At 39.7% G+C, this 27222-nt stretch overlaps 2 protein-coding genes across 3 annotated transcripts; both read right to left on the bottom strand.

Annotated features, from left to right (window-relative positions):
- Nucleotides 1-329: 329 nt before the first annotated feature.
- On the bottom strand, nucleotides 330-15927 carry xpo1a (exportin 1 (CRM1 homolog, yeast) a). The gene is made up of 25 exons (XM_053477334.1): nucleotides 15215-15927; nucleotides 12664-12793; nucleotides 11520-11621; nucleotides 11028-11100; nucleotides 10824-10885; nucleotides 10638-10682; nucleotides 10370-10551; nucleotides 10226-10274; nucleotides 9340-9459; nucleotides 8452-8580; nucleotides 8169-8327; nucleotides 7681-7878; nucleotides 7382-7520; nucleotides 6274-6455; nucleotides 6012-6168; nucleotides 5763-5926; nucleotides 5447-5581; nucleotides 5164-5347; nucleotides 4901-5007; nucleotides 4558-4752; nucleotides 3852-4020; nucleotides 3121-3255; nucleotides 2214-2373; nucleotides 2002-2098; nucleotides 330-1339 (listed from the first exon to the last, which is right to left on the bottom strand). Exons 2-25 carry the CDS (start codon nucleotides 12787-12789, stop codon nucleotides 1193-1195), a joined length of 3216 nt encoding a protein of 1071 aa, XP_053333309.1. The 5' UTR covers nucleotides 12790-12793; nucleotides 15215-15927; the 3' UTR covers nucleotides 330-1192.
- A 1000-nt stretch (nucleotides 15928-16927) lies between these two features.
- fam161a (FAM161 centrosomal protein A) lies at nucleotides 16928-26337 on the bottom strand. 2 transcript variants are annotated; one of them, XM_053477260.1, is made up of 7 exons: nucleotides 26262-26337; nucleotides 23178-23440; nucleotides 21768-22994; nucleotides 21229-21396; nucleotides 18814-18913; nucleotides 18632-18708; nucleotides 16928-17518 (listed from the first exon to the last, which is right to left on the bottom strand). In XM_053477260.1, the coding sequence occupies exons 1-7, from the start codon at nucleotides 26328-26330 to the stop codon at nucleotides 17056-17058; spliced, it is 2367 nt and encodes a 788-aa protein (XP_053333235.1). In that variant the 5' UTR covers nucleotides 26331-26337; the 3' UTR covers nucleotides 16928-17055. The 2 variants fall into 2 exon arrangements, with proteins under 2 accessions (XP_053333235.1, XP_053333234.1); XM_053477259.1 differs by lacking the exon at nucleotides 26262-26337 and adding an exon at nucleotides 24182-24454.
- Between the last annotated feature and the right edge of the window lie 885 nt (nucleotides 26338-27222).

Here is a 27222-nt window from a genome sequence, read left to right as displayed (position 1 = left end):
TACCTAGTTGTCTCTGCCAGGAGGGCGTGACATGGCCCCTATAGAAAAAATTTGCTACATAAGCAAAAGTTTATGGACGCTGGACTATCAAACCCATATGTCGTTTTAAATCAAACCGTTTCCATGAAGAGGACAAAGCCTGCAGGATATGAACCTTGTGCACAAAGCAAGCATTTGTTTGCAAGTATACGTTTAAATCCTCACACAGCAAACAAAAACATTACTTTTCCAGTGTTTGCATGTGACCTCTAAATTTAAGTCAAAATCAAAGATGATAAAAAAAATAAATCTGCAAAACTCAAAATCAAATAATACAGCGTTTCTGTTAATGTGTTTAAATATTTGTATTAAGTTCCACATTAGGCAAAAAAGTATATTTGTACAATAAATAATCAAGAGAGTTTTTTTTTTTTTTTTGTAAAAATATCCAACTTTATGTTCCCATGGTACTAAGACAGTGTTATAAACAGGACGATTAGAACAAACCCTTCATCGCTGTTGGCAATATCCGCTTTAAGTCCGTTTCATTTTGAACAAACGCAGAGCGAGACCCGGAACAGAGCCGCATCACACCCACCCACCCCAAACCATACATACAGCCAAAACTGAAAACAAACAAAAAAAATTAAAAAGGAACAATATAAAGCGAAAGGAAAACAAAAAGAGCAGCATATCTTTCAGTTCTGCACATCAGCCACCACACATTCAGTTGCTGTGCCTGTCAGGAGAAATCCCTTCTTCGTTCGTTCTGCGGTTCGCTCCTCTTCCTTACATCTCTTCATTATCCTGTGTTAATTAATCTATTTTACAAATTAAAACAGACGCCTGGAGAGCTTAAGGGAGGTGGGGCTTAAATCGTCCTTGGACACGTGACCGTGTGTGAGAACAAGAAAGAAAATAAAAAGAAACCCAGTACAACTGATTAACATGGGAGTAATAATTACAGTGCATCAGTTCTCTATTTATAAAACACACTCATTAAAAAAAAAAAAAAAAAAAAAAATGAGGAAAAAAAAAAAAAAGCGGGCAGGGACTTGATGGGACACGAGAATGGTGACGAAAATATGGGAGTCGATTTGGTCGAAATTTACACTCCTCTCCCATCTTCATCCTACTGCAATCTCTCAGTATGTACACACACTTTTTGTTCGTGGTTTTGGTTTTTTCCCTGCGACAGAAAGTTTTGTGAAGCTCAGTCGCACATTTCCTCGGGGAGTTCGTGGGGATTGAGGATTCCCGGTACAGACATCTGAAGTTTATGTTTCTCCTCCTGAGCTTGACGCAGCGACGTCTCTCGCTCCTCCAGGAACAGATCGCTGGTGTCTTCACCAGCAAACTCCTACACACACACACACACACACACAAACACAGTATAAATAAATAAACACGGTTTCTTAAAAGAACAGGAAATCTTGTCAGATGTCCCTTAAAAAGTCTCTCTCTCTCTAGTCTTAGCATAAATCTATTCTGGTCAGTAACGAGCGATGATATCCAATGTCTAAAATGAAACGATTTTATATCAAACAAGTAATATGTTTAATTACCAAAGTACCGGGACTCTCCTTGCAATTTAAAGGCGCAAAGACATTTAATATGTGAGAATAATTTTCTTTAGGTGGAGTTAAGTTTTTTTGACCACATGATAGCAGTGTGGGAAAAGGGAACAGATTCAGTCAAGTGGATTGATATGCTTTACATTATATATTCATGTAAAAGGCATACAAGAATCACGTTGTCTGACTTAAGAACAGATCCGACTTACGAACATGCTCCTGGAACAGAACTCGTTCGTAAGTCTACATCCTGTTCACGAGGTAAAATGCTCTTGTTCAATGTCATACCAAAAAAAAAAGCCTTTCTATTTAAAGATTATGTAAACTTGTGCATCACAAATGAGACCAAGTTACTTTACGTCATGTTTTTGAATCTAGATCATGAGTGGACATGCTGTAAACGTCAAATGGTCAATCAGCTGTTCTCAGTATTGTGTGCGGGAGATACCTTTATCTGCACCAGGAAGTCCCGAAGGTGCTCTTTAAAGGCAGGAATGTCCTGATTTAAGCTGAACAGACCGGTTACAAACACTTTCACCTGTGCACTGGATTTAAAAAAACAAAAAACAAACAGTTACATCATGAGGTGTGGAGGACCACGCCCAGTACAACATGTGCCGGGAAAAATGACAATATAATCTGTGTGTGTGTGGTTCTTACTCTTGCAGGTGCGGGAAGGCGGTTTTCAGCAGGTTGGCCACGTATTCCTGGACATAGACCTGGTTGTTGACGGGGGCGCTTGTGCTCAGTGTTATGCTGATCTTTCCCTCCTCAACTAGGTTAAACATGTAGGCCAGGATGGAAGCATGCATCGTTAAACCTGGGGGGGGGGGGGAAATATGTACAATTAAAGTTACAATAAAGTATTACTCTTACAACGTCAAGAGACGGAATGATTTACATATGCAGTTACATCCATGGATACTCCATCATTGTTTTAACACACCAAAAGGCTTTGTATTCGTTCAGTTATTTAGGTACTGTAGTTCCGTCCCAGGAGCACGTAAGTCTGATTTGTTCCTAATTCCGACGAAGTGAGTCTTGTACGCCTTTGACGGGAATATACAATGTAAAGCATACCAATCCACTCAACTAAATCTCTGTCCCCTTTTCGAACACTACCAGCATGTGGCCAAAATCCATAATCGCATCTAAAGAAAATTAATCTCCCACGTCAAACTTAAGTGTTGTCTCTGCGCCTTTAAATCGCGAGGGGAATTCCGGACGCCATTTTGTCTCAAAGCTGTTTTCCACGGTAAACTCTATTTCCTAAATTAGGATTATATCAGGAGATCGACTAATTTCTTCCACAATGCACCCACCCCAACTTGTAGACATTTTATACATTTACTTACACACTGAAAATATTGTACACAATTGTAAATATTGTTAGTTATTTTATGTAAAATACACGTGAGCTACTTTCCAGATTGAACCGAAAGTAGAACCGCGGTCCGTTCATACCTGCCATATTACATAACGCAAACGTTCATAAGTCGGGGACTTTATAAACTCCATTAAAAAATTTAATAAAAAACAAAGGCTCTGGGTCCAAGCAGTGGCTCACCTGCTGTGTGGGACGTATCCGTGACGACAGAGAAGACGTGCTGCAGGATGTCGCAGAAGTACGTCTGATAGAAGCTCTGAGCAGCAGCTTCCTCCTGGGCCACGTTCTGCAGCAAGGTGTACAAAATCTGCAGACCTGACGGAAATGGCCGAGAAACAGGGTGTATGTAGAATTATTGTAAAGTACAAGCTTTAAGAAAAATACAAACATTAAATTGTAACTCAACAGGCTTGACAAGGGTCTCTTTCTTGGTGCTCAAATCAAACTGGGACTTTTGATTGTGCAGAACATGAAAGTAAAAACTCCCTTTATTTCTCTATATAATCCCCTACTACACTAATCCCAGTGTTTCACTAGTGCTTGGATACCATCAAGATAGAAAGTTCTCTCAGTACGATCAGGTCCATGAGAACGAATGCAGTGGGCTCCACTTGCACAGTTTAAACAGACTGTACTGTCTCCCTGAAGTCTTCTGTATCTATCTTCTGTCCTATAATTTTCATGCCTTTATTCATAAGAAATTTCATCAAGTTTCGGTTTGACTTGAACGCCGCTTGTATACATACAAATGGCAAACTATTTGGGAATATAAAGTAGCAATTTCATCAACATCATTCTAAAAGAAAATCCACCAAACAAATAAGACTCTTTAAAATCCACCAAACAGTTTTTTTTCTTCATCCAAATGACCACAACACCTGGGAGGACCTGCTAGGACCCCACAGACTCACCTGTGTCAGCTACATTCCTCATGGTGTGTTTAAAGGCCCAGATGATTGAGTCTAATACCAGTTTGAACTGCGCCGGCGGGATGGAGAGAAATGCGGGGAAGCAGTGCGAGTTTACCGCCTGCAGCAGGTAGAAGAAATTTGTCCTGTGCTCTGGGAACTCCTCGAAGTCCTTAAAAGAAAACAAAAAAGAAAGTTTACACTTAATACTTCTAGACACATTAATTGTTTATAGATTTTGCCAGTGTTTAATTTAAGCTCTGTAACTTTTTTTTTACTGATTGTGTTATAGAATTTACACAATTAATAATTTTTATATATTAAAAAAATAAATCAGTCTACCACAGAATATAAACAAAAAAGCTGTCCTTGTTATCAAAAAAAAATCATTAAGACAATGAATTATTTTTAATTCATTAATTTCCCCTCACAAAGAGATGATTCAAGCACCCTATATATTTATCAAATCAACAACTAATCAAAACCTATTTCCAAATTAGAGCCAAAACAAGAGATGACACAATCTGATCCCCAGCAAAAGATAGGAATTGGGTAAATATTTACAAATCATATTTCCTTGTCGCGATTAATATTTTATACCATTTGTCCTCAACTAATACTCAAAAGATCAATATTTGGCATCGGACAAGAAAACGTGGTACTGTGCCATCTCCGAAAGCGAGCAAAAATCCTAAAAAGGTTCTCAAACCTTGTTGATCATGTTTAAGGTGCATTCGAAAACAGCATCGAAAATCTTGGGGATTTCTCCCGTGATGTGAGCTCCGAGCTTGTTGACGATGGTCGCCATGGTGCTGAGCACCTCGGGTTCGCGAGCAGCAGGGACGTTCCGCTGGTAGTCGATCAGCACAGCCTCGAGCAGAGGGGGAACAAAGTTCTCCCCAACCTGAAAAGGGGGACAGAAATAAGGGTCAGCATTCAGACGCAAGTGCAGAAAAAAAGTTTTTTTTGTTAAAACTACAAGAAGGACCGAAAGCTCTACTATGATACATCTCTGATGTGTTTAGCAGCATCACATATTTTAAATCTCGTACCATCTGGGGATCATTGGAACGGCTGACCCATCCAGAGATGAGCTTCAGTGTTTCCCTTTTTACCGTGCGCATGCTCCTGATTAGAGGCTGCTTTGTTACCATCTCACCTACAGACAGAGAAAAAGAGAGAGAGAGAGAGAGAGAGAGAGAGAGAGAGATGAGCTGTCAGATTGGTTTTAACCAAAAAGTTTTGGAAACCAGTGTAGTTGAGATAAATTTGGAATGTTTTAGGAATTTTTTTTTATTCATGACTTGTTGCTCACCGTTGGTCTGGATGGCAGAGGAGATGTTCTCACTCAGACACTTGTACACATTGAGCATGTCCAAATAGATGCGTCCCAGCTGCACCACGAACGGATGACCCACGGCCTTACACGCCCTCACGTTGGTCTTCAGGATGCTCCCGAGCTGACGCACAGTCTCTGCGTCCTTCAGGATGTCCACGTTCTGACAAGACAAAAGCAATCAAACGTTTTCTTAATCAGAAAAAAAATTAACCATCTTAACAAATTTGAGCGACTTACGAGACACTGTCCTATTTCCTACCTTGGTGGCCTGTTGGATGATGCTGTCCCATACCTGGTTTGGGAGCAGCATGTACTTCTCTATCAGGTGCTCCTGCACCGTCTGGTCTGTCTGAGCGCCGATCATGTAGCCGACAGCCTCGTAGAACGTATGCACCTAAATAAATAAATAAATAAATAAAAAGGAAGAGAGGGTGTTAGCTGGAAAACAGGTAAAGTAAGTCACTGAGTAAGGGCACGTTCATAAGTTGGATTTGTTAATAAGTCCGACAAAGGTTTTTTTTTTTTTTAATGCCTTGTTTAGATTTTAAGCATCGTTTTGGTGAAAAAGTACAGACCTGCTGCGGCTGCAGGTCGCAGATAATGGTGTTGATGTTGTTAAGGATCTCGTCGATGAAGGGCATGACTTCGCCAACCTGCACCTGAACAAAATGCCTCCTGCACTTCTGCGCAATCTTGATAAATGTGTCACATGCCATGTCCTGGACGCCGTCATGTGTCTCTGCAAGATAAAAGTAAAAATGTCTCTTAACATCATTTTCACGCGTGGTAGCGACATAAGAGAGCGTCACTCTTCCTCCGCTCACCGTGCATGAACTCGAACAGCTTGTTGACGACCGTTTTGAGGAACTTCCAGTGGGCACGAAGGAAACGTGGGTACTGGCCTACGATGTACATGATGTTGGAGGCAATGATGGCCTTGTTGTCTTTCCCTCTCTTCTGCTCGCACAGCCCCAACAGGTCCTAACATACACATACGCACATGATCAGAAACACACATCCCATATATGTTCAAACTGATTTGCGCATGATCTTTTTTTTTTTAAAGAAAAAAAAAAAAAAGGTCACCTTAATGACTGTGACGAGGAACCGTTTTTCATCCTCCTCGTGCATGGCTCCACTGATTGATCCGATGGCCCAGCACAGCGTGTTCAGATTTCTCCAAGACCACTCCGTACCGTTCACCTGGTTATGGAGCTTCTCCGTCATGATCCTCTCCGTATCCGCGTAGTCCAAATGGGTCAGGTACACTACAGACAATTGAGAGATCCACGCTCTTTAAAGAAAATATTTTTAGTTTTTTAAGCGATCCTGAGATTAAATGATGCTCCAACACCTTTTGGATGCAGAGTAATAAGGCACTAAATTCAGAGTTTAAAATTAATATTATACATTGTCAGTATTAATACAGATAGTCCCTCACTTCTGTTCCGGGAGCATGTTAGTATGTCCGATTCGTTCTTAGGTCCGGTAAAGTAAGCCTTGTACGCCTTTGATATGAATATTTAATGTAAAGCATACCAATCCACTTGACTAAATCTGTCCCCTTTACCCACACTGCCACCATGTGGCCAAAAACCATAACCGCGCCTAATAATTGAATCTCACTGTCAAATCTAAGTGTTGTCTCTTCCCCCTTAAATTGAGAGGGTGTCACTGTATTATACTAAATTCTGTTTGGTTAAGGAATTTTTTCGAAATTGGGTTTATTCACTATCGGGACAGCATTACATTTCTTGTAAATATTGGTATCTGGTGCACTGCAGTGTCCATTTTTTTTGTACAATACACTGTGATTTGTTCGCATATACAAATGTTTGTAAAACGGCGGTTCGTTTGTATCTTTGGAAATTCGTAACTCGAATGTTCTCAAGTTGGGGACTACCTGTAGATGACTCAGGATGCAGTCAAACAAATAAAACATCATGGTAATCTGTGTGTAAATTTTGTTTGAACGCTAAGCTAAAAACCAACTTCATCTGCAGATTAACAGACTAAGACCAAGTTTTAGTTTTCTTTTTAATATCTCTCCAAACATTTAACCAGAGTTTGTGAACGATAGCGTAACACAAAACCACACTTATAAGCTTTTCATTACTGCTACTACTGAAGAAAACGACTGTTTATCTGATCATTTTATCATCACTTTCACGTCCTAATTGGACATGCTGCTCACCAAGAGTCTCTCTCATATTCTTGTAGAGGTTGATGGAGTCGGTGTCCTTCATGAACTCCCTCACCACTTCACCCTGATCGTTCTCCACCACCAACACCTCCTCCGGCTTAGCCATGCGGCTCACCATCAGGAGACGCACCTGCGTCACAGGCAGAGCAGCACGTCACATACACATGCACCAATATACAATCATATATCACCTAAAAATGGTATTAGTGTGTTAGAGTGAGTAGACAGACCTATACATGGTCATCTCAGTAGTGTAATATTAATAGTGAGTGTATGCATATCAGCCTCACCTTGGAGAGTACTGGCAGGTAGAGATGTCTGCGTGGGGGCACGTCAAAGTGCTGGCTGCCAGAGAGTAGCGGTGAGGTGGAGGTGCTGAACGGACTTTCTCTGTACAGCTCGGCTGCCAAGTGGTTCCAGTACTCTAGGCAGATCTTGAAGATCTCCGTCTCCTCCACTTCCGACACGAGCAGCATGTAGTGCAGCGCCTGAGACGAGACAACAGAAAAAGAAGTGAGACTCTCCCCTTAGTCCTACTTCAGCCACGATTCTTTGCAAAGGTAAAGTGCAGGTTAATTTGTTTTATTTTTACATGAATATTTTTGGGTTGTGGAACAAATCATGGGCGTTCCCATTATTTCCTATGGGGAAATTCACTTTGATATACAAGTAGTTTAAAATACAAGCACGCTGCTGGAATAAATTATGCTCGCAATCCAAGGTTCCATTGTACATTGTCAGCTATGCTGTAGGTGTAAGTGTATGTGTAGGTGCGCACCTCCATGAGTGTTTCCCGTAAGTTGGGCCTTTTCTCGATCAGCTGCCCGTGCTCCTTTAAGAAGGTACACAGGAACAAGCTGAGGTTTTGGATGAAGTTCTGCTCGTCATCTTTTCCGTTCGAGTACGCCATGCGGATGTTCGTGTTCAGAGGCAGCATCTGTCAATTAAAAGAAAAAAACATTATACTGTATATAAGAAAATATTATGTACCTAAAAAAATTTCATGCTTATATGGTGAGACACTGCAGCATGTTGTCAGTGTTTGTGTGCGCGCGAGTTACCTGTTTGAGCTGCATCATGGTTAGAGTGAAGAGATTGACGAACTGCTCCTCGTACTGATTGACGCTGACGCCAGCGATTTCTGTCAAGCACTTCAGAGTCACGTTTCGAAACATCGGCACGTTCAGAAACTAAAAAAAATAAAAATAAATAAATACCACTATTAAAAGAATCGTAATAATAAAATACCTTAACTCAGACAGAGTGAGAACTGTGGGTGTGTCAGAGTGCCAGCTAAACCACCACACCAGCAGCAGGAGGTTATAACAGAAAAGCCTGCACTCTATATAATGTTCCTCTGGTTCTTACGCAGTTGCAAGCATCAATGCAAATGCGCCTTTGTGAGAGGATGCGGTTTCGCAATAGAAAAAAGTGTTTTAAAGGTTTGATTTATTACAAGTCAAACCATTTTAGCAACCATTTAGAGGGGGAAAAAATCCCCAAACCCCGTTTAAAACCTAAAAAATTTTTTTATATCTTTTTATGAAAAACAGTTACTGTTTAGAAACTTCAGACTGTTTCAGGCAAACCAGAAACAATTTTATAGCCACATATATACTTCTTAAAGTCCTCATGTGAGATCTGAGCTTTAAGTTAGCTATAGCAGCAAAGTGGACAATTTCCAAAATCCTTCTGTGCCTAAAATTAAGATTTGAAAGATAAGCTTATACTTTCTGAGAATGATATTTTGGAAAATGTATACAGTACTGTTAAAAACATGTTTGTACGACACTTCATCTTCCTTCATTTGTGTGGTTTTCCCTTGCCATACCCAGGCCCTGAAATTACTGAACATTCTGAAGGTTTGCGTCACTTTCTTTTTAAATAAATGTTTTTTTCCACAGAATGGTGGTTAATCCAGCTGAGAACAGATAATGATGCAGCGTTACCTTGTAAACCAGGATGCTAATGAGTTTGGTCTCAAAAATGTAGCCCAGTGGAATCCAGTTCAGGAAACGCAGGAGAGTCTCTAGTGTGGCATGGACCAGTGGAGCATTCTGGGAATTTTCCTGGAAAATAGCAGACAAAAACAAGGACATAAGACTTTAAAGTATTACAGAGTTAAAAAAATAATAATTTACATCAAGAGGTAATCCCTTATAGGTTTTGATCATTTTATTTGAGTTGGGCTTTGATAAAAATACCTCTGTGATCAAATGAGTTGGAAAGAAAGCAATGAATTTCTCACACAGTACAAGTTTAACTACGCAAAATACAAGAAGTCCCCAACTTGTGAACAAGTTCTGTTCGGGGAGCACGTTCGTAAGTCTGATTTGTTCTCAAGTCAGTCTTTTACGCCTTTGAAATGAATACACAACGTAAAGTTTACCAATCCACTTGACTAAATCTGTCCCCTTTCCCCACACTGCCATCATGTGGCCTAAAACCATAACTGCGAGTGAGGAAATGACCCTCACTGAAATGTAACAGTGTTGTCTCTGCGCCTTTAAATGGCTAGGGGAATTCCAGACGGCATTTTGTAATTTTGTCTCAGAGCTGTTTTCCACTACATCGGTCTGTGAATCCAGTTTTGTTGAGGATTATCCAAGATTAGGATCATTCACCATTAGTACAGCTTTACAGACCAGACATTTTCCCCAGACTGATTCATTGAAACGGGTGAGGCCGACTCATTTCTCCCCCCCCCAACCTGTGGTCTGTTCGTTTCAGCGAAAATTCGTATCACGAATGTTTGTAAGTAGGGGACTATCTGTACACTGAGAATCTTTCTGTATATGAAAAAGGCTTTATCGTGTAAAATTATAAAATCCGTACCAACACAAACTGGCAGAGCTGAAAAATCTGTGAGAACTCGTTGCACATGCTGCAAAAGAAAGAAAACATTGATCAATCATGTGTTCTAAAGCATGAAGCGTGTAGGAAAAACAGTTCCACTTTAAATCCATCGCAGTTGAGTACCTGTCCTTCAGGTGCTTGGCTTTGACCTGAGTCATCTGTCCACTGGAGAAGTCGAACACCTCCTCGCTCAGGAGCTTCAGAATGATCATGTTGTTCTGGCAGAGGCTCTCGCTTGTGCGACTCGCTCCCACGATGTCGCTGATGAACGTCGGCCAGTGCTTCGGCCACTCCTGCTTTAGTATCTGAAAAACAAAAACTATGTTAAGTATGCTAACAGACATTAACTATTTTTTTTTTTTGGACTGTTGAAAACAGGATGACTGCTCACCTGCACCAAGATCATATTTAGCTTCGCCAGGTAAACTCCTTCTTTCTAAAAAAGAAGCATTGGTAAACAGTGTTTATAGAAACAAATTATGTACTGTACACCTCACTTGTACAATTTTTGTCTCTCTTGGTTCATCCACACAAGAACAAAAGAGAACAAAGACATTGAAAACTCAGAAAACCTTACCTCGACTACAGCCGCATCTGAGGACGTCTTAATGATCAGTCCTACGACGTACTTTTTAATTCCTAAAAAAAGAAAAAAAGAAAAAAAAAAGGATTCCTAATTCACGTAGAGAAAATATTAACCAAGGTACAAAAAAACCGATGTAGCTTTACAAACTGCAGAGAGAATACTCCATGTTTGATTCATTTCTCTTATTTATTTTACCTTCACATTGGTGTCTTGGGAGAATCTTCCAGCGCGTCTTGATGACAGTTTCCAGAATCTGAAGGGCGTAGTACTGTGAACAAAACATTAAGAGTCTGGATAAGGAGAACCCCAGGAGCTTAAAAGAATTTTAAAAGCTATCAGTAAATACGTTGGAATGTAAGTTTTTTTTTATTTTTTATTTTTTTTTTTTGGTGATTTTGCTCAACTACAATAGTCTCAATAAGAGCAGCAGAGAATACAGTTCATCAGTGTCCAAGACAAAGCACCTAAAGTCATTTTACAACTTGATTTTAAAACCTGATACTGATTTCGGACAGATCTTGCTAAAGTTTGGGGGGAAAAAGTCTGAAATATATAACAAAAACAATAAAATAATTCTCTGATATTTATTTTCCCCATTGCTGAAGTGTATCTTTAATGAAACCTTAATGAAAATGTCTTGCTTCTACAATAAAAACTGAAGACACATTTACATCCTTCCACACATACTTTGGTCTTCATGTTCTGAGAGAATTCCAAAATGGTGTCGACTCTGGTCCACGCGTCCGGGTGATCCTTCAAGTTAGTCAACACTTCCTGTGCCAGGCGTTGCTAGAATGTAGAGAAAGCGAGAGAGATAAAGGAGGGGAGGGAGGTGTTAATCAACTGAAGTTAGGCGACAGTCAGAATAGCAAGACCACAATCATGTTTCTCACCAAACACACACACAAAAACAAGTAATTAATAAAACAATTAATAAGACAAAAAGCGTGACTTGTAAACGAGTGCAAATTAACACAACGGTTTCCTTAATTCCCCTCCCCTTTATTTGTAGAAATAAAACTAATGAGGCCTTTGCAGATGCCATTTTATTCACTATATCGCTAGCTTCCAGGATTAAGACATTAAATCCTCTTAAATATTCAATTCTGTTACTCAGAGTGCTGAGGTTTGCAGCCCAAAGCCCAAAATCACATCAGGTTTAAAATGAGCAGCTGAAAATACAGCTACACCATCACTTATGGCAGTGGAGGCAATGAAAGGCCTTTACACACAAGGCATATGTCTTAAAATTATACACAATTCAGCATATATACTTGTCAATTCAGTCTTCCCCTGAGGCTTTATGTGACGCGCTCTGAACTTGGCCAGCCGTGTAAATCAAGAAATGATTAGAAAAATTTGAAGATCAAAAAAAAATTTGAAGACCGATTGACTAAGTAGCCAATCGGATTTTGATGTATCGTTAGTAGGAGTATTTTTCTACTAGATCTGCGAATCACTACGTCCAGGGGATGTACGAGTGTTTAAGATACTACTCTTGTAAGATATGCAAGTTTATGCAGAATTAGACTCACTAACGTAATAATATTGATCAAAAAAATTATATTGATCATTAATATTTTCACTGCTGTAGAAGTGGATCATCATAACTTTCGTCTTTCATCCTTTTAACCCAGATCCTGTCATTTAAAATCTAGTTGTTTTCTTTGCTTGACCCAATAATTTGACCCTTCTCATTATTATAATTTTTTGGGCCAGGCAGTGGAAAAAAATAAATAAATAAATTGATGTAAGCTCAGTAGTGTTTAAAAAAAAATCCGGAAAGGGATGGGTGTTTCTGAGTAGAACTCCCCAACTGTGCCCCTCCTACCTGAGAGCCGACATCGTAGTACATGGAGTTAACAACGTTGTCGAGCAGGTTGATGTCCAGCTTCTGAGAGAAGTCCAGCAGCTGCCGGGCTGTATGGTCCGCTAACATTGTCATTTCTGCTGGCATAGAGCTGTTGGGCAGCAAAGTAAAAGCAAAATCAGTACGCGCAACTGTGCAGAAGTAATCAGTCTTAATATAAACGTCTTTAAGCAGATCAGTTAGAGCCTATTCATGGCACTTAAAAAGATGCAGCATGAGCAGATATTAAATTCTGTTAAGCATCTAATAAAGAAAAGGAAACACTTGTACCTGAACAATCTGATGAGATATAACCTAGTTTTTAACCTCGAAGACAACACCCCCTATCCAAGTCTGCCGTTTGTGCAGAGTGACAGGACTAAAAAAAATTTGATTTTAAATGTCAATAATAACTGACATTACGCTGAATTAAACAAGCGAATCAGTCACAGTTATTTCAGGAAATCAGTCCAGCAGTTTTTTACCACACATCTGTGACTTTTTATCCATCTGTCCCCTCATGCTGACCCTCCCCAGATACGAAACACTGAAAAGATGCTTCTCAGATAATTTGTGACTGTTTTACAGTAGGTAAGTCTTACTACTGTAAGCAGGGACTTACCATCACAAATTTTACCTTTGTTAGGGCCACGCCTAGATTTAAATGATTTTGAGTAGTGCAAGATAAAGACCCAAAACTTGAGCTTCTTTTTAATCATGTACATTTAAGCATGTACTTATACACGTGACTACTTTTATTAGGTATCCATAACAGTTTAAGGTACGCTTATCATAATCCAAAAAAACATATACATGGGCAGACATGTTTTAAACGCACACTGACCATTCAATTAACTACCCAGCTATAGCTTAAGCAATGTTGCTATACACTGACTGATCTTTTAATTAGATAGCTAGCTAGTTAGGATTTCTGTCTATGGATTCAAAAGTTGTATCTTTATATAGGTAGACTACATGTGAGGGGAAGGTGTATATAATACCGTACCCATTTCTTATTTTCCAAGCTTAATTAAAAAAAAATATATTGCCCTCCTAAGTACCAATTATTTATTTTTTTCTTTATAAAAACTGAAATGGTTCAATTCATCATCTTTGGATGGGCAGATTTGTATCAACAAAACACAAACTGCCTCTGGGTACCTGATTTTACTTTTATGGCACGTTGTCACACATTTTTTTCCCCTCCCCTTTTTTTTTTTTTTTTTCAAATTCATTCATTTTCAAATGAATATGAAACCAGTACAGTCATTAACTGCTTATAGGCCACAGGTCTTTGAACGTGATAAATGTCAAAAGCAAGGAAGCCTTTATTAGCCAATCATGTGACAGCAGCACAGTGCAAAAAGAAAAAACAATTATTCATGAAGATACAGGTAAAGGGCTTAAAGTAGTGTTTAAAGGCAAACCGAACAAGGGGTGGTGAAAAAAAAAAGTGTGATCTTCGTGACTCACTCAAACTGGAAAGTCAAACTGGTCTTCTTCAGTCTTCCACTGTCCAGTTTTAGTAAGCTTCTGGCCCGTGATCCTTGTTCTATGTGCTTTTCTTTTGTTGTGGTGGATCTTAACATTTATTGTTTCATGCATTTTAGGATGCTTTTCTGCTCACCATTTTTTTCCTATAAACATTCTATTACAACCCCAGAGACTTGTTGTCAGGGAGCATTCTGAAATACTGAAACCAGCCCATCCGCCGCCAACACTCATGCCACAGGTTTTATGCATTGTGCCACCACCTGATTTGCCGTGCTCACAGGCCAATTTCAATGTCTCAAGAAAGTCACTAAGACACAACAATTACATTTTTGCATGATGGCTTTTAAGCAGGTTATTATAACCTTGCTCTCAAACCCTGCCTAGAGATGAAGTTTCCTGTGGAGCACATGTGGGTATGGCCTGTCAATGTCGGAGCATGTTGGGTGAGTGGTCTCAAAAAAAAAAAAAAATTAGATTTGCTTATTTCCAAAATTTAAAAGAATTTGCTTGCTCGTATTAAAATGTTGTACTTCTTAAAAGCATGTCAAGTAATGATTATGATGTAGAATTACTTAAATAACCAGTATGTTTAAACTATATTGGTTCGAAGAAAATATTTTAGATCGTTTAAAAAAATGCTCATAGACGGACCTGGGAATGAGGCCTCGTGTGAATAGTTTAACAGTGATGTGCGTGTGTCTGATGTGCTAAAAACTGGTTCCTAAAAGCTTCCATGGTTTGTTAGGTAAATTACATGAGTGGTATCTCTGATACACATCTATAGATAAAAACAAGGCATGCATGTAATGACTAATCAGATTTATGCATGCTTTTTTATTAACCTGGAATTACTTCCAATTTGTAACTTTTTGCACAACTAAAACTTTCTTATAATAAAGTTGATAAAATGGTCAGTCAGAATGCAATTAATTTGAACATGATCACTTTTTACTCCACTACTGGAGGACTTTATGCAATGACTATAAAGTAAAAAAAAAAAAAAAAAGCATGGCATGTGTTAAAGAACTCGCAGACTTACCTGCTTTATGAAACAAATGCACACACTCCTTGTTGGCGTTGCAGTGGTGGTCAAGCGCGTGGCGGATTAAACTCGCAGGCGCTCGCGCTTTACAATTGCAAAAAAATTCAAATAAACCGCACGTTTTACGAGTCCGTTTATCTCATGATGACGCGTTAGCAATATGCTAGCTAATGAACATCACCAATTAACTTCATCCACATGAGCAACGCCAAGATATCTTGCTGTTTAAATACCAAAGCGAGTTTGTTTTACTGTTAGCAGAGCGAATTAATCATGTACATTAAATCTTGAAAAAACAATGCTAACTATTAAGCTAACACTGAATGATGTTCCTCTAGCGATTAATCCGAGCTCGCGTGACCCCTGGTACAACTTAGCCTGAGTGCTAGCTAGCTTGCTAATGTCACTGATTATAATGCCTGGAGTTGCTAAGCTATCTTGCTAGTCTCGGTCACAAATTAAAACAGGACGCCAGTTTATTATTGGATCTATATCAGGAAAAAAAAAAAACAAACAAACAAATTAATAAACAAGAAAGAGTATGTTGGAAACCAGCTCTTCTCTCAGCTCGTGCATGAAACAAACCCAAGACCGGTTGAAACCGGTTCAGACTGGGATATTCCATCTCGGTTTAGTTTTCAGCCCGTAGCGCCGCGTAAAAATTTGGACTGCCTGACCCCGCCCGCCGTCTCGCGGGATTGGTGGGTGGTGGCGGCGCGAGGCGGTTCCCTGACAGCCCATTGGACGGCACGGCCGTCGCTCCGAGTTCGCGGCTCGTGCGGCGCGCGCGCACGGGCTGCCTTCAAGACCCCATGCACGGTCAGCGCGGTGTGGGCTGGACTGAGTTAGCGATGGAAAATTACTGACAGCGGCACCAAGTCTTGAACCGAGAACGGATTACGTCATGCGCTGGGAGGCGGGTTTTTTTAAATAGACGACCAAGTAAAAGTTTGACCGCCATTTTTAAAAACACATTTAGAGTTTATTCAAAACAGCGACGGTGCATGCATGGAAGACACACACTATCTGTCCCTCAGTTTACAAATATACTGGGATTTATATAACTTTTAATGCAATATTTTAAGCCTCATATTCAGCAATTGTTATAAACAAAACTAAAATTAAAGTTTTTATTTTTGTATGGTTTTTTTTTCAAAGCTAAAAAGAAACTTGTTGCTGCCACCTTTAATGCCTGTATATACAGTACTGTACATGCATGCTTCACTCACTGTATATATAATGCTTTCACCTGTTGAAAGCTTTTACCATAGAACACTGAGAATTATTCCAAACCTGCAGAGACCCTCTGGTAACATTTGGGAAAAAATATATATATATTCCAAAGTCATGACTTACTAATGCATGGCCACGAAATACTAAGCTCACAGGATTTATGCTCTTCTAAAATATGGGCAAATTAAAATTTATTACGTTTCTGAACTGTTAGTAAAGATGGATGATTACCTTTATTTACTCACTGACACACGGCATACCTTTAAAACAACAATCATTGTGTCACATCTGGGACATGAATGATCCTAGTAAGTCCTTAAATCTTAGTAATGAGCTCATTAAGTCATGGCCACAACATACTGTAGTATCTCATTTCCATGCCAAAGTAAGTTATGGCCACAACATACTATATCATGTGTTTTTAAACAGTTTTTGAAATCTCCATTATTGTTTTAGAATGTAAAAAAAAATACAAAATACAAGCAAATCTTTATTATATTAAGATCTCAGAATCTCCATAAAAATCAAATAAACAGATCCAAAACACGCACAATATCCCAACCATTACACAAGAGGAGCTAAAGTGACACAAACAAATGAATTTCTCAGTCCTCTGCATCATCATTCTTTTCTTTCCCTCCTTCTCTCCCTTTTGTTTCTTCGGCACTTACAGCCTCCTGATTACCATGTGTCTGTTTCCCGTCTTCTGTCCTTCCTTCATCAGTTACTGGGCTTATGTCTCTTTTTCCATCATCACTTACACTGCTTCTGTTACTATGGCAACTGTTGCTCCTTTCACCAGACCCTTCTTCACTTTCATCCCCATCATGATCTTCATGATCATCAAAATCCAGATCGTCCTCATAGATTTGATTGCCATCTCCATCCTCACTGGGGTCACCTTCTTCACTTAGATCTTCTCCCTCATCGTCGTGCTGTCTCTTTATCTTTGCGTCCACCAGTGCATCCTCAATGTCTTGTTCATCAACATCATAATCAGCAGAATAGTTGAAAGGTAAATAATCATTTAAAACAGCATCCTCCTGATGGTCAGAGTTTTGGTCTTTCCTGGAAAAACACATTCACCAACACGTCATTTTTTTTTAAAGACTTGACTCTAAACATAAATTAAACTTGAAAGTAGAAAACGCAGCAATATTCTCGTATTTGGGGGAAGATGGAAGCAGTTCATGTTTTTGAGGAATTTATCATTATTAGAGCATTTTAAATGTTTAAATTTAACAAAAGGTTTGCACTGCGACAAATGCACTTCTAGATAGATGCTAACTGTATTTCGTTGCCTTGTACCATAAATGTGCTGTGACAATATACAGTGGAACCTTGGATTACGAGCATAATTCGTTCAGGAAGTGGGCTTGTATTTCAAAACACTCATAAACCAAATTTTCCCATAAGAAATAATAGAAATTAAAATAATTCGTTCCACAGCCCAAAAAAATAAAAACATAAAAATAATTAATACAAAATATAAAGTTAAAATAAAACAAATTTACCTGCGGTTAACCTTTAAAAAAAAGGAACAAATCTTTGCTTCTCTTGCGGAACACTCGTAAACCGTGTTACTCGTAATCCAAGGTTTCACTGTATCTGAATTAAATCTACTCTAATCTAAATTGCATATCTGATTAAATCCATAAAACTGGATAAAACACGAATGTGAAGTCTAGCAATGGAGACCAAAACATTTTTGTGTACCAGGCCAGAGACGTGTTTATTTTGATGTAAAGTTGAGCATTTTAACATGGGGCTCTATGAGGATTATCCTACTTTTTTGGAGCCTGGTCATTCATGGAATTGTAAATTTTTTAGCACATATATTTACATGTATGCATTTGGCAGGCACTCTTATCCAGAGCGACTTACAAAAGTGCTTCATTTTCCATCATTGGATAGATCTTTACACTGGGTTACTAGGTTACTAACTACATTATGTATCAAAAAAAGTATTAAAGAAACAGATACAACTTAAATCGTCGTTTAAAGATGGCCAGAGACTCAGCTTTCACGTTGTCTTTGTTTTTCAGAACTAGAGTTTGCCTCTTGATTTAATTGCACTGCTTTATTGTACTGTACTTGTGCATTACATATAAATCATAGTAGCCACAGTTGTAGCTAAATTGTTTTATGTTATAAATCCTATTTTTGCATTTGGAGATTTACCTGTTGAAGTCCTCACTGAGACCAAAAGCATGCAGAGTTTCAGTGTAGCGCTTCTCTGCCGCCTTCCTAGCGTTCATCTATATTACAGATACACATATAGACATCATCATGAGCACTATCATACTAATCAAAGATAGATAGATAGATAGATAGATAGATAGATAGATAGTTAGATAAAACACCTGTGTAACTCGTTCTAATAAAAGAGGTCTGCTTTTCACTCTTTCTTGTATTTCTCTCATCTCCTCTTGGTACTCCCTGCGTCTCTGCAGGTCCTGCCTCCTGTGCACAAACAAACGCAAACACACACAACAAATAATAACAGCAAATGTGAACAAATGTGTAATAACAAATTGCCTCTATACTGTAAGCTTTGTACATTTGGATACTGTGTGAATAAAGCAGGTTAATTGTCTAGTAGAGGATCTTCAGTACTGGCATGTCGATGATTACCAAATATAATAACACTTGTTTCCATTTTATAAACACGTAAATTCATTCAATATCCATTGCTATATAGTCAATAAAGTTATTATACAACATTATCATGATACACAGGTGCCGGTTCAATATCACATTTTTCCATCCTTGAACCTCTACAGTTCACTCTTATACCTTAAAGGCCTTATACATTAGTGTTATTCAACACCTTCACAGCTAAATTAAAAGTTTGGAGTAATTAAATGCACTACATTTTGTATAACATTAGTTTTCTCACTTAAAAAACAAATGCAGCATTTAAACAAACTTCAAATACAAGAGTTTAACATTTAGCTTTAAATTACACGAAACATAAAGCTACCTTCTTATTGAGCAGCACGTACTGTATCTCTGTCATCCACCATAATTATTATTTCTAAACAAACTCCTACCCCATGGGGATGAACATGTGGGAACAGTTCAGAGTGTTTACCACCTGTAGGATTATTAAGGACACGGTCACATTTTACCACCTCAATTGCCTCATAAGTCTTGAGCGCATGATAAGCCGTTGCGGGCACGCGAACGGTCAAACTTAGCTTATAACGCATGTGTTTCGAACTTACATAGTGCTTGTGTGTGTTTTGAGACCAGCGTAAGCTTGTGTAATAAGTGGGTTTTGAGTGGGGACTAATTTCTGTTGCACCACCCAGAAGCTTGTGCACTCGACATAGAGTCAGATATATCTCTTCAATTCAATAAAATTTTATTTGTATATACGCTTATCAATTGTCATTGTCGCAAAGCAGCTTTATACAATTAAAAGAATTATTTAAGTTTGTATGAAATGTGAATGTGTATGAATCAAAATGGTCAGATAGTCCCTGATGTGCAAGCCGAGGACGACGGCGACGGTGGCAAGGAAAAACTCCCTGAGATGGTAATAAAAAGAAACCTTGAGAGGAACCAGACTCAACAGTGGAACCCATCCTCATCTGGGTAAAACAGATCTGAGGTGGATAGGCCATGGTTAATCAAGCTAAAAAAAAAAAAATTCAGCCAATTCCGGGCACTGGTTGATCGACTGGTGCATCTCGATTATAAATGTAACGAAAGGTTTATCCCCCATACGTGAGGTTTACCCGTGACTCCGCCTACATTCAGATCCTGACACCTGTTTGCGAAGTGTGCGATCAACTTGCTGCCGTTCCTCATGCTGCTCCAATGTTTCGTCTGCCCTTACTTCTGTAGCAACATACCGTACGGGCTGTCCCTGTAGACGCTCTACAGTCTGATCTGGGGTTTCAGGAGCTCGGCCTGATGTACCTGTTTTCAGCGTAGATCGTGAGGAACGCTTGTAACACCCTCACAGTATGACATAAAACAGTTGATGACGCCGCCACCTACTGTTTCTTTCAGCGAGGAACCGCCTGTGATAGGATTACCTGTGTAAACACCTACCGGCCACCAAACAAACAAAATTTCTATTTTTACATATTTATATATGTATGTACAGTACAGGCCAAAAGTTTGGACACACCTTCTCATCTATCTGTCAATGTGTTTTCTTTATTTTCATGACCATTTACATTGGTAGATTCTCACTGAAGGCATCGAAACTATGAATGAACACATGTGGAGGTATGTACTTAACAAAAAAAGGTCTCCACAGTCACCGGACCTGAACCCAATCGGGATGGTTTGGGTTGAGCTTGACCGCAAAGTGAAGGCAAAGGGGCCAACAAGTGCTAAACACAAGTGCTAAACACCTCTGGGAATTCCTTCAAGACTGTTGGAATACCATTTTAGGTGACTATCTCTTGAAGCTCATCGAGAGGATGCCAAGAGTGTGCAAAGCATAATCAGAGCAAAGGGTGGCTATTTTGAAGAAACTAGAATATAAAACATGTTTTCAGTTATTTCACCTTTTTTTGTTAAGTACATAACTCCACATGTGTTCATTCATAGTTTTGATGCCTTCAGTGAGAATCTACCAATGTAAATGGTCATGAAAATAAAGAAAACACATTGAATAAGTGAAGGTTTGTCCAAACTTTTGGCCTGTACTGTATATTTACATATATATAAATATACCGTATATGAGACAAATTTCAATTATATAAATTACATGCATCAGTTTTCTCTCTCCATCTCTGTTATTTACAAGCACAGGTTACCTGAACTCCTTAAGTTTGGATTCACAAATCTGTGCCAGGGCCACATGTGGGTCGTTGGCCTGAGCACGCCTGGCTATCAGCTTTTGTAGTTTCCTCTCCTTCTGCCTCTGTCGCTCCTTCCATTTCTTCTCCTCTTGGTCAGCTTTCTTTCTCTGTTCAAGAACTTTCCTGCTCAGAGAGGAGAAGATCTGTTTCAGTACTGGAGTGACAGAGATGACCTGGGAGGACGGATTTCTAAAAGGGATGATGAGTGAGGCAGGGGCTCACACACTATCTTGTTGGAGGGACTGGTTAGGGCTGGGTGTTCATCAGAGAGTCAATGGAAGGGATCATGCTCACATATGTTTGGTTGATGGATGGTTGGGATCTTATACTTGATCACAAAGTCTTGTTCCATAACAAGGGGATACAACTATGGGTCTAAGCATTTAAGGGAAGCACAGACAAACACACACATTTAAAAATAGTCAAGCTAATAGAGGGATGGAAGGTCCTGACTTGGTACATGGTTTACCAATCACCAGGCTGGGTGCAGTTACCTAACAGCCTCTTGACGTTTCTTGGCTGCATCAGTAATTTTTGAAGGCAGGTATTCAAAACTCCCAGAGAGCGAAGAACACAGAGAGGACAAAGGTGTTCTGGGTGAATTAGAAAGACACAGATTCCTAAATGTGCTCTGGCTCTTTCTCTCCACCTCAGGATTGGCTGTGAGATGCCCTTTACACGAGGTGCTAGACGTGCACAGCTTGAAAGGTTCACACGTTGTCAGAGTTCGACATTCCCGCTTGCTTTCAAGCTGCTTCTGGAAGCACCTATACCTGGCATCGAAGTCAGGCACATGGGGGCTAAACCTGTTCTTGTGGTTGGTGCCGTCAGTAGACTGGTCTTCCCTCTTCGCACGACGTTCACTGAGACGTTTGGCCAGAACGCTGGGTGGCTCTGTGGCACTCAGGAGCATATCTGTCGCTCGCATCTCTTTCTTGATCTCCCGGTAGAGCTGTTCCTCTTTTTGGCGCTCACCCAACGCTGCCTCCTTAATGTAACGAGGAACAGGTTTGGCCCGAAAAGGACGCCTCTCGTTATCCTCTTGCTTCTTAATGGTGAGGAGCATCTGTAACTCCTTCTGCTGTTTCTTTATGTGCTCCCTTTCCACAAAGCTAAACGGCCTCTGGGTGGCCAAGAGGCGCTGCTGTTCCGCAGCCCGTGCTTGTCGACGACGTTCTTCGTCTCGCTCACGCAATTCCTCATAGAGTGGGAGGCGTACATGAGCAGGCATTGGTGTGGCGCGGAATTTGCGCTGGCACTCCGTCAATTCCTCTTGTTCCCTTCGCAGCTCTTCGTTTTCTCGCTCGATTTCACAGCGAGACCTAAGCGCCTTGCGTTTTTGTTCTGTCTCCCGGAGCGTCATCTGGAAGGGCTTGGGCACCGTCACCCGAGGACGCCAGCCTTCCTCTTTTGACCGCTTTCCTTTTTTGGGCTTGGGAACCCCGGCCATGGCGTTTGGTTTCACTGTGGCTTGATGGTCACTTGGATAGTTTGTTATCCATGCTGAGAAAGGTTGCTGCTTACTTGAAGATATTTTGTCAACATGGAAGCCTTGCCACATGTTTCTGACGCGCTCTTTGGGTGAGCTGAGATCTTTTGTAAAATTTTGCTTGACACGCTCAGCTCGGTCATCGTCCATGTAGCTGCTTCCGAGCTCGTGGGCTGAGTAAGCCTTTTTAATTTTTCCTCCAGGTGTATGGTGTGACCGATGACTCTGCAGCCTATAGCCAAACACAACAACAACAAAAATCATTTCAGCACCGTGAAAAAAAAAGACATCCCACTAGGAAGTTGCAAGATTCTCCAGACATCTCATGCGATTAATGAAGTTCGAACAACTTCCGTGTCTATGTTTCAATTCCATCAACAGGTAACCGATGTGAGAAAACTAAACTGTGACTCACTGGCAGGTTCTGTCATAGTTGCTCGGAGGTGCATTTCTCCTCAGCTCAGGTTTCTTGAGATACATGAGCTTAAGACCAACCATGGTGCAAAGCTGGGCTCTCCTCAGCTGCTCCAGCTTGCGGTAGTACTCCTCATTAGAGAAGTACAGCTCATGCAGATCGATGCGATCGCCCATTTTATACTGATCTGTAAATGGCAAAGCGCACCTGACTTCAGAGTGAGTATCATCAGGTCCCAGGTCTAATTCGGAGTCAGACTCCACCTGAAAAAAAGAGAGGAAGGAATCTGAGATTTAAATGACATTGGACAAAGTGAACACAAAAAAACAAAACAAAAAAAAACATTTTCATTCTGGAAATAATAATCATCTTGTTTAGATTCTACACCATTTGCATTCTTGTCATAAATAAAAATAAAAACAACAACAAGGGGTATATATCCTGCTAACTCTTTTTTATCTTACAGGAACGACCTGTCAATACTAATCCATTTAATAAAATAAACTTTTTATCAGTGCATCCAGTAACTAAGGTTTGGGCCTCAGAATGTCTGGGACTTGAACCCAGGCCTTCCGCATAGTACATATTTTTCTACATTTCCACTTGTACATACCATATGAAATGTATGAATTATGATATAAGTTAGACTAAATTCTTTCATGATTTGTAAAGTGGAGCTTTAAAAACGATTGAAAGTATGGAGGCGGCCCGGCGGTTTGGTGGTTAGCACTGTCGCCTTGCCATTTTTTTCCAGACCGGAATCACATCTCCATTGGTTTTCTTAGCACCATAATACTTTCGTCCAGAGGTCATGGTTTAAACAATAATTTGTTGATTATTCTCTACAAGTAACAAATGGTCCTTTTTTTTTCGATCATTAAGACTTTAATTAATCACATTAAACATTTTATCAGCTTATTCAATTTCCTTACACTACACAAAGGACAAAGGAAGTACCCACATCCGGTCCAAACCCTAAACCGGATGTGCATCACCGAACCCACCTGTTCTCTATCTGTTATTCCTGGAGGGACACACGCCCTCTCGTATAAAGCCAGCGGGACTTTGGTGTGTGGATCCACCGGTGTTTTCAGACAGGATGTAACGAGTATGTTAGCTCGATGAGAACTGTCCATTTGTTTCATTAACTTTAACGCCAGATAAAACTCACACAAGCCCTGTCGCCTACTAGTCCAGCAGCCTAGAATGCAACCCTCTCGGCATCTCTTAGCAACGGCGTCGCACGAGGAAACCGGTCGCCCAATCTTAATCCTAGTTCCACTGGCTTTTTATAAAGCACATCAGAGTGCCCTTAGCGCACTATGTAGTGCCCCAGATGGACAACAGCAGTGCGCTTGGAATCGAGCTGACAGGGATTGACCAGAGAAGTAAATGAGATTAAGCGGCTTTTCTTTTCTCCACCTGTTCGGTTCAAGACGAGTGCCTAAATGGTTAAGTTTTAAAATGAATGAAGAGAAGAATTATTGCTTGATGCGTTCGCTGTGCCGCGATACTCTTATCGATACCGGTGTCCCAAACCTGGAGAGGGACAAACACACATGATGTGTCTGAAGTTCCTTATTATCAGCATTAAGAGAGCGTATTTAAGCTTTGGGCCACGTGCCCTGGGTCACTCTTCCACTTAGACGAAATGGTTCCAGCAGATATGAGATATTTGTGTATATTCGTCAGGACACGGCCTAAAGGAAGCGTTACCATATAAGGAACCAAGAGGCACAATACCAGGAATGACCTTCCTATGACATACTGGTCAGTCTACCAGTATGTCAGGAAATGTTACCTCCGATAGGTTTATATAGACGTATAGATATCAAGGAAGTACAGACTGATGTGAGAGTAAATTTCTGCTACTAACTACTGTAGTGCAACACAGCATGGCTTACTTAAAAAAAGAAAAAGAAAAGTAGACTATGACTACTAAAACTTCAAGGATGAATGGGCAAATCAATGTATGTTCATTATGTTCATTCGTCCTCAAAACCAGTTTGTCTCATATGTTTTCGAAACTATCGCAGTAATAACAAGCAATAATGTGAAGCGCCAGTATGAGATAAAAAACGGGTCGTTCAAGCAAACATATCCACAGAATTCCGAGGTGAAGGCGTGTAAAATACCCACAAAAGTAAATGTATTTTATTGGGATTTTATGTGATAGACCAACACAAAGTGGTAGATATTTGTGAAGTGAAAGGAAAATGATAAATCATTTTCAATTTTTTTTACAAATAAAAATCTGAAAAGTGTGTAATTTTATCTCAGTATAAATACTGAAACACTGGACAGGGTGTACCCCGCCTCCTGGACAGGGTGCCAGTCCATCGCAGAGCACACACACACACACACACACACATACACTCATTCACACACTACTGGCAATTTGGGAACACTAATTAGCCTAATCTGCATGTCTTTGAACTGTGGGAGGAAACCGGAGTACCCGGAGGAAACCCACCAGGCATGGGGAGAACATGCAAACTCCACGCACACAGAGATGGGAATCGATTTCCTGGGATAGGAATCAAACCCGGACCCGATTTCTACAGACTATTTTCCCGTCAATTAGGGATACTAACGCTAACATTTAACGTTTGTTAAATAATAGTCAGAGTGTGTGTGTTTTTTCGTTTTTATTTAAGAAACATTATTTGAATGGTTAAGTTATGTATGAATCCAAATGCACTTTGATACAGTCTATAACTGTATGAGTGCAAAGTAGGACATAATTAAAGAATCAAAATTCCATAAACTTTTTGCTATAGGAGTTACTCAAGTCAACCTAATTGCACTTTGATCCAGTGTATTATTTAATCTTTAAAAATCAGTTTGCTACATTTGTATTAATTTGTTTAATGTTGTTATAAATATACAATTAAATCATACAATTAATTAATGAAATTATACAATTAAACTCTCTTTAATATCTTTCTGATTATGGAAGTGAAACATGTAAAACTAACTGTACTATAATCCAGTGTATTATTGCTACTAACTAGAGCCATTAGATTTGTATTTATTTATTTTTATTTATATCCTATTTGAAGCTGCTCCACTGAGGGATCTTACCTTTAGCTCTCTCCTGCAACATTGTGTTGAAACACTCAGCTGAGCTTTTGATTGTAACTTTGTAACCATTTCGGCATCTTGATTACGTCATAGAGCTTAAATCTTTCAGTGCATTTACAAAAAACAAAAAAAACAAATAGTACACCAACGGCGGTCAGCGCCTGCGTCTTGTAACCAATGGCAACAGTGGACGCGGGTTAATGACGTACTTAGTTGGCGACAGATTCGTTGCTTATATGTGTTAGCTTCTAAATAATTAAAAATCTAGCTCGCGTGTTTGTCAAAATCAGTCACACACTCACCAAACCTATTTTAAATCTACAGGATTTTTTTAAATAAACGAGTTATTATTTAAAAGACGAAGCCTCGTTTAGGTGTCGGTGATTTCCGGCTTATAGTTTTAACAGAATGTTCATTTCGTGGAGCGTCTGTTAAAAGCTCGCTGTAGTGGCATCTAGTGGACAAATTGTGTGTAGCAATTAGACCCAAACCTGAAGTTATTGCATTCATCATTTTGTGTGTGTGTGTGTGTGTGTGTGTGTGTGTTGTTTAAAAAATCCAAAGGAAACGTGTGTGCACATACCTGCCATATCTGAAGAACAACATACATAATTTTATTTGTCACATACACAGTCATACACAGTACGATATGCAGTGAAATGCTTATACGACTGCCAGTGACCTTAAAAATAAAAGCTTATACATAAGAAATTAATATGAATAAAAAGAATCACGAAAGAAAATAAATTTAACTAGCTTTATTCTGTATACAGGTATACAGAGTCACGGGGGGCCTGGAGTCTATCCCAGGAGGTGTAGGGCATGGATGGGGTGCCAATCCATCACAGGACACACACACACACACACACACACTCCGGTATATAATTTGGGAACACCAGTTAGCACTGCCGCCTAGCTCCTCCAGGTTCCGGGTTCAATTTCCCGGTGTGTGTGTGTGTGT

Source organism: Clarias gariepinus, chromosome 18 (genome assembly GCF_024256425.1).
Source record: "Clarias gariepinus isolate MV-2021 ecotype Netherlands chromosome 18, CGAR_prim_01v2, whole genome shotgun sequence".
NCBI classification, from domain to species: domain Eukaryota; kingdom Metazoa; phylum Chordata; class Actinopteri; order Siluriformes; family Clariidae; genus Clarias; species Clarias gariepinus.
Note: the sequence above shows the minus strand (reverse complement) of the source record. Positions and strands in the feature narration are given on the sequence as shown.

Bases quoted from the DNA above. Each gene is read 5' to 3' on its own strand.
- fam161a (XM_053477259.1), bottom strand. From the start codon at position 24,322: ATGAAACAAATGGACAGTTCTCATCGAGCTAACATACTCGTTACATCC. The intron at 23,441-24,181 runs GTGGGTTCGGTG...TCTTTTTTTCAG, and splicing joins GAATAACAGATAGAGAACAG to GTGGAGTCTGACTCCGAATT. The intron at 17,519-18,631 runs GTAAATCTCCAA...GTGTTTTTCCAG, and splicing joins CTCAGTGAGGACTTCAACAG to GAAAGACCAAAACTCTGACC.
- xpo1a (XM_053477334.1), bottom strand. From the start codon at position 12,789: ATGCCAGCAGAAATGACAATGTTAGCGGACCATACAGCCCGGCAGCTG. The intron at 5,582-5,762 runs GTCTGTACTTTT...TTATTTATTTAG, and splicing joins GCGACCTGCAGCCGCAGCAG to GTGCATACGTTCTACGAGGC. The intron at 2,099-2,213 runs GTAAGAACCACA...TTTTAAATCCAG, and splicing joins GCCTTCCCGCACCTGCAAGA to TGCACAGGTGAAAGTGTTTG.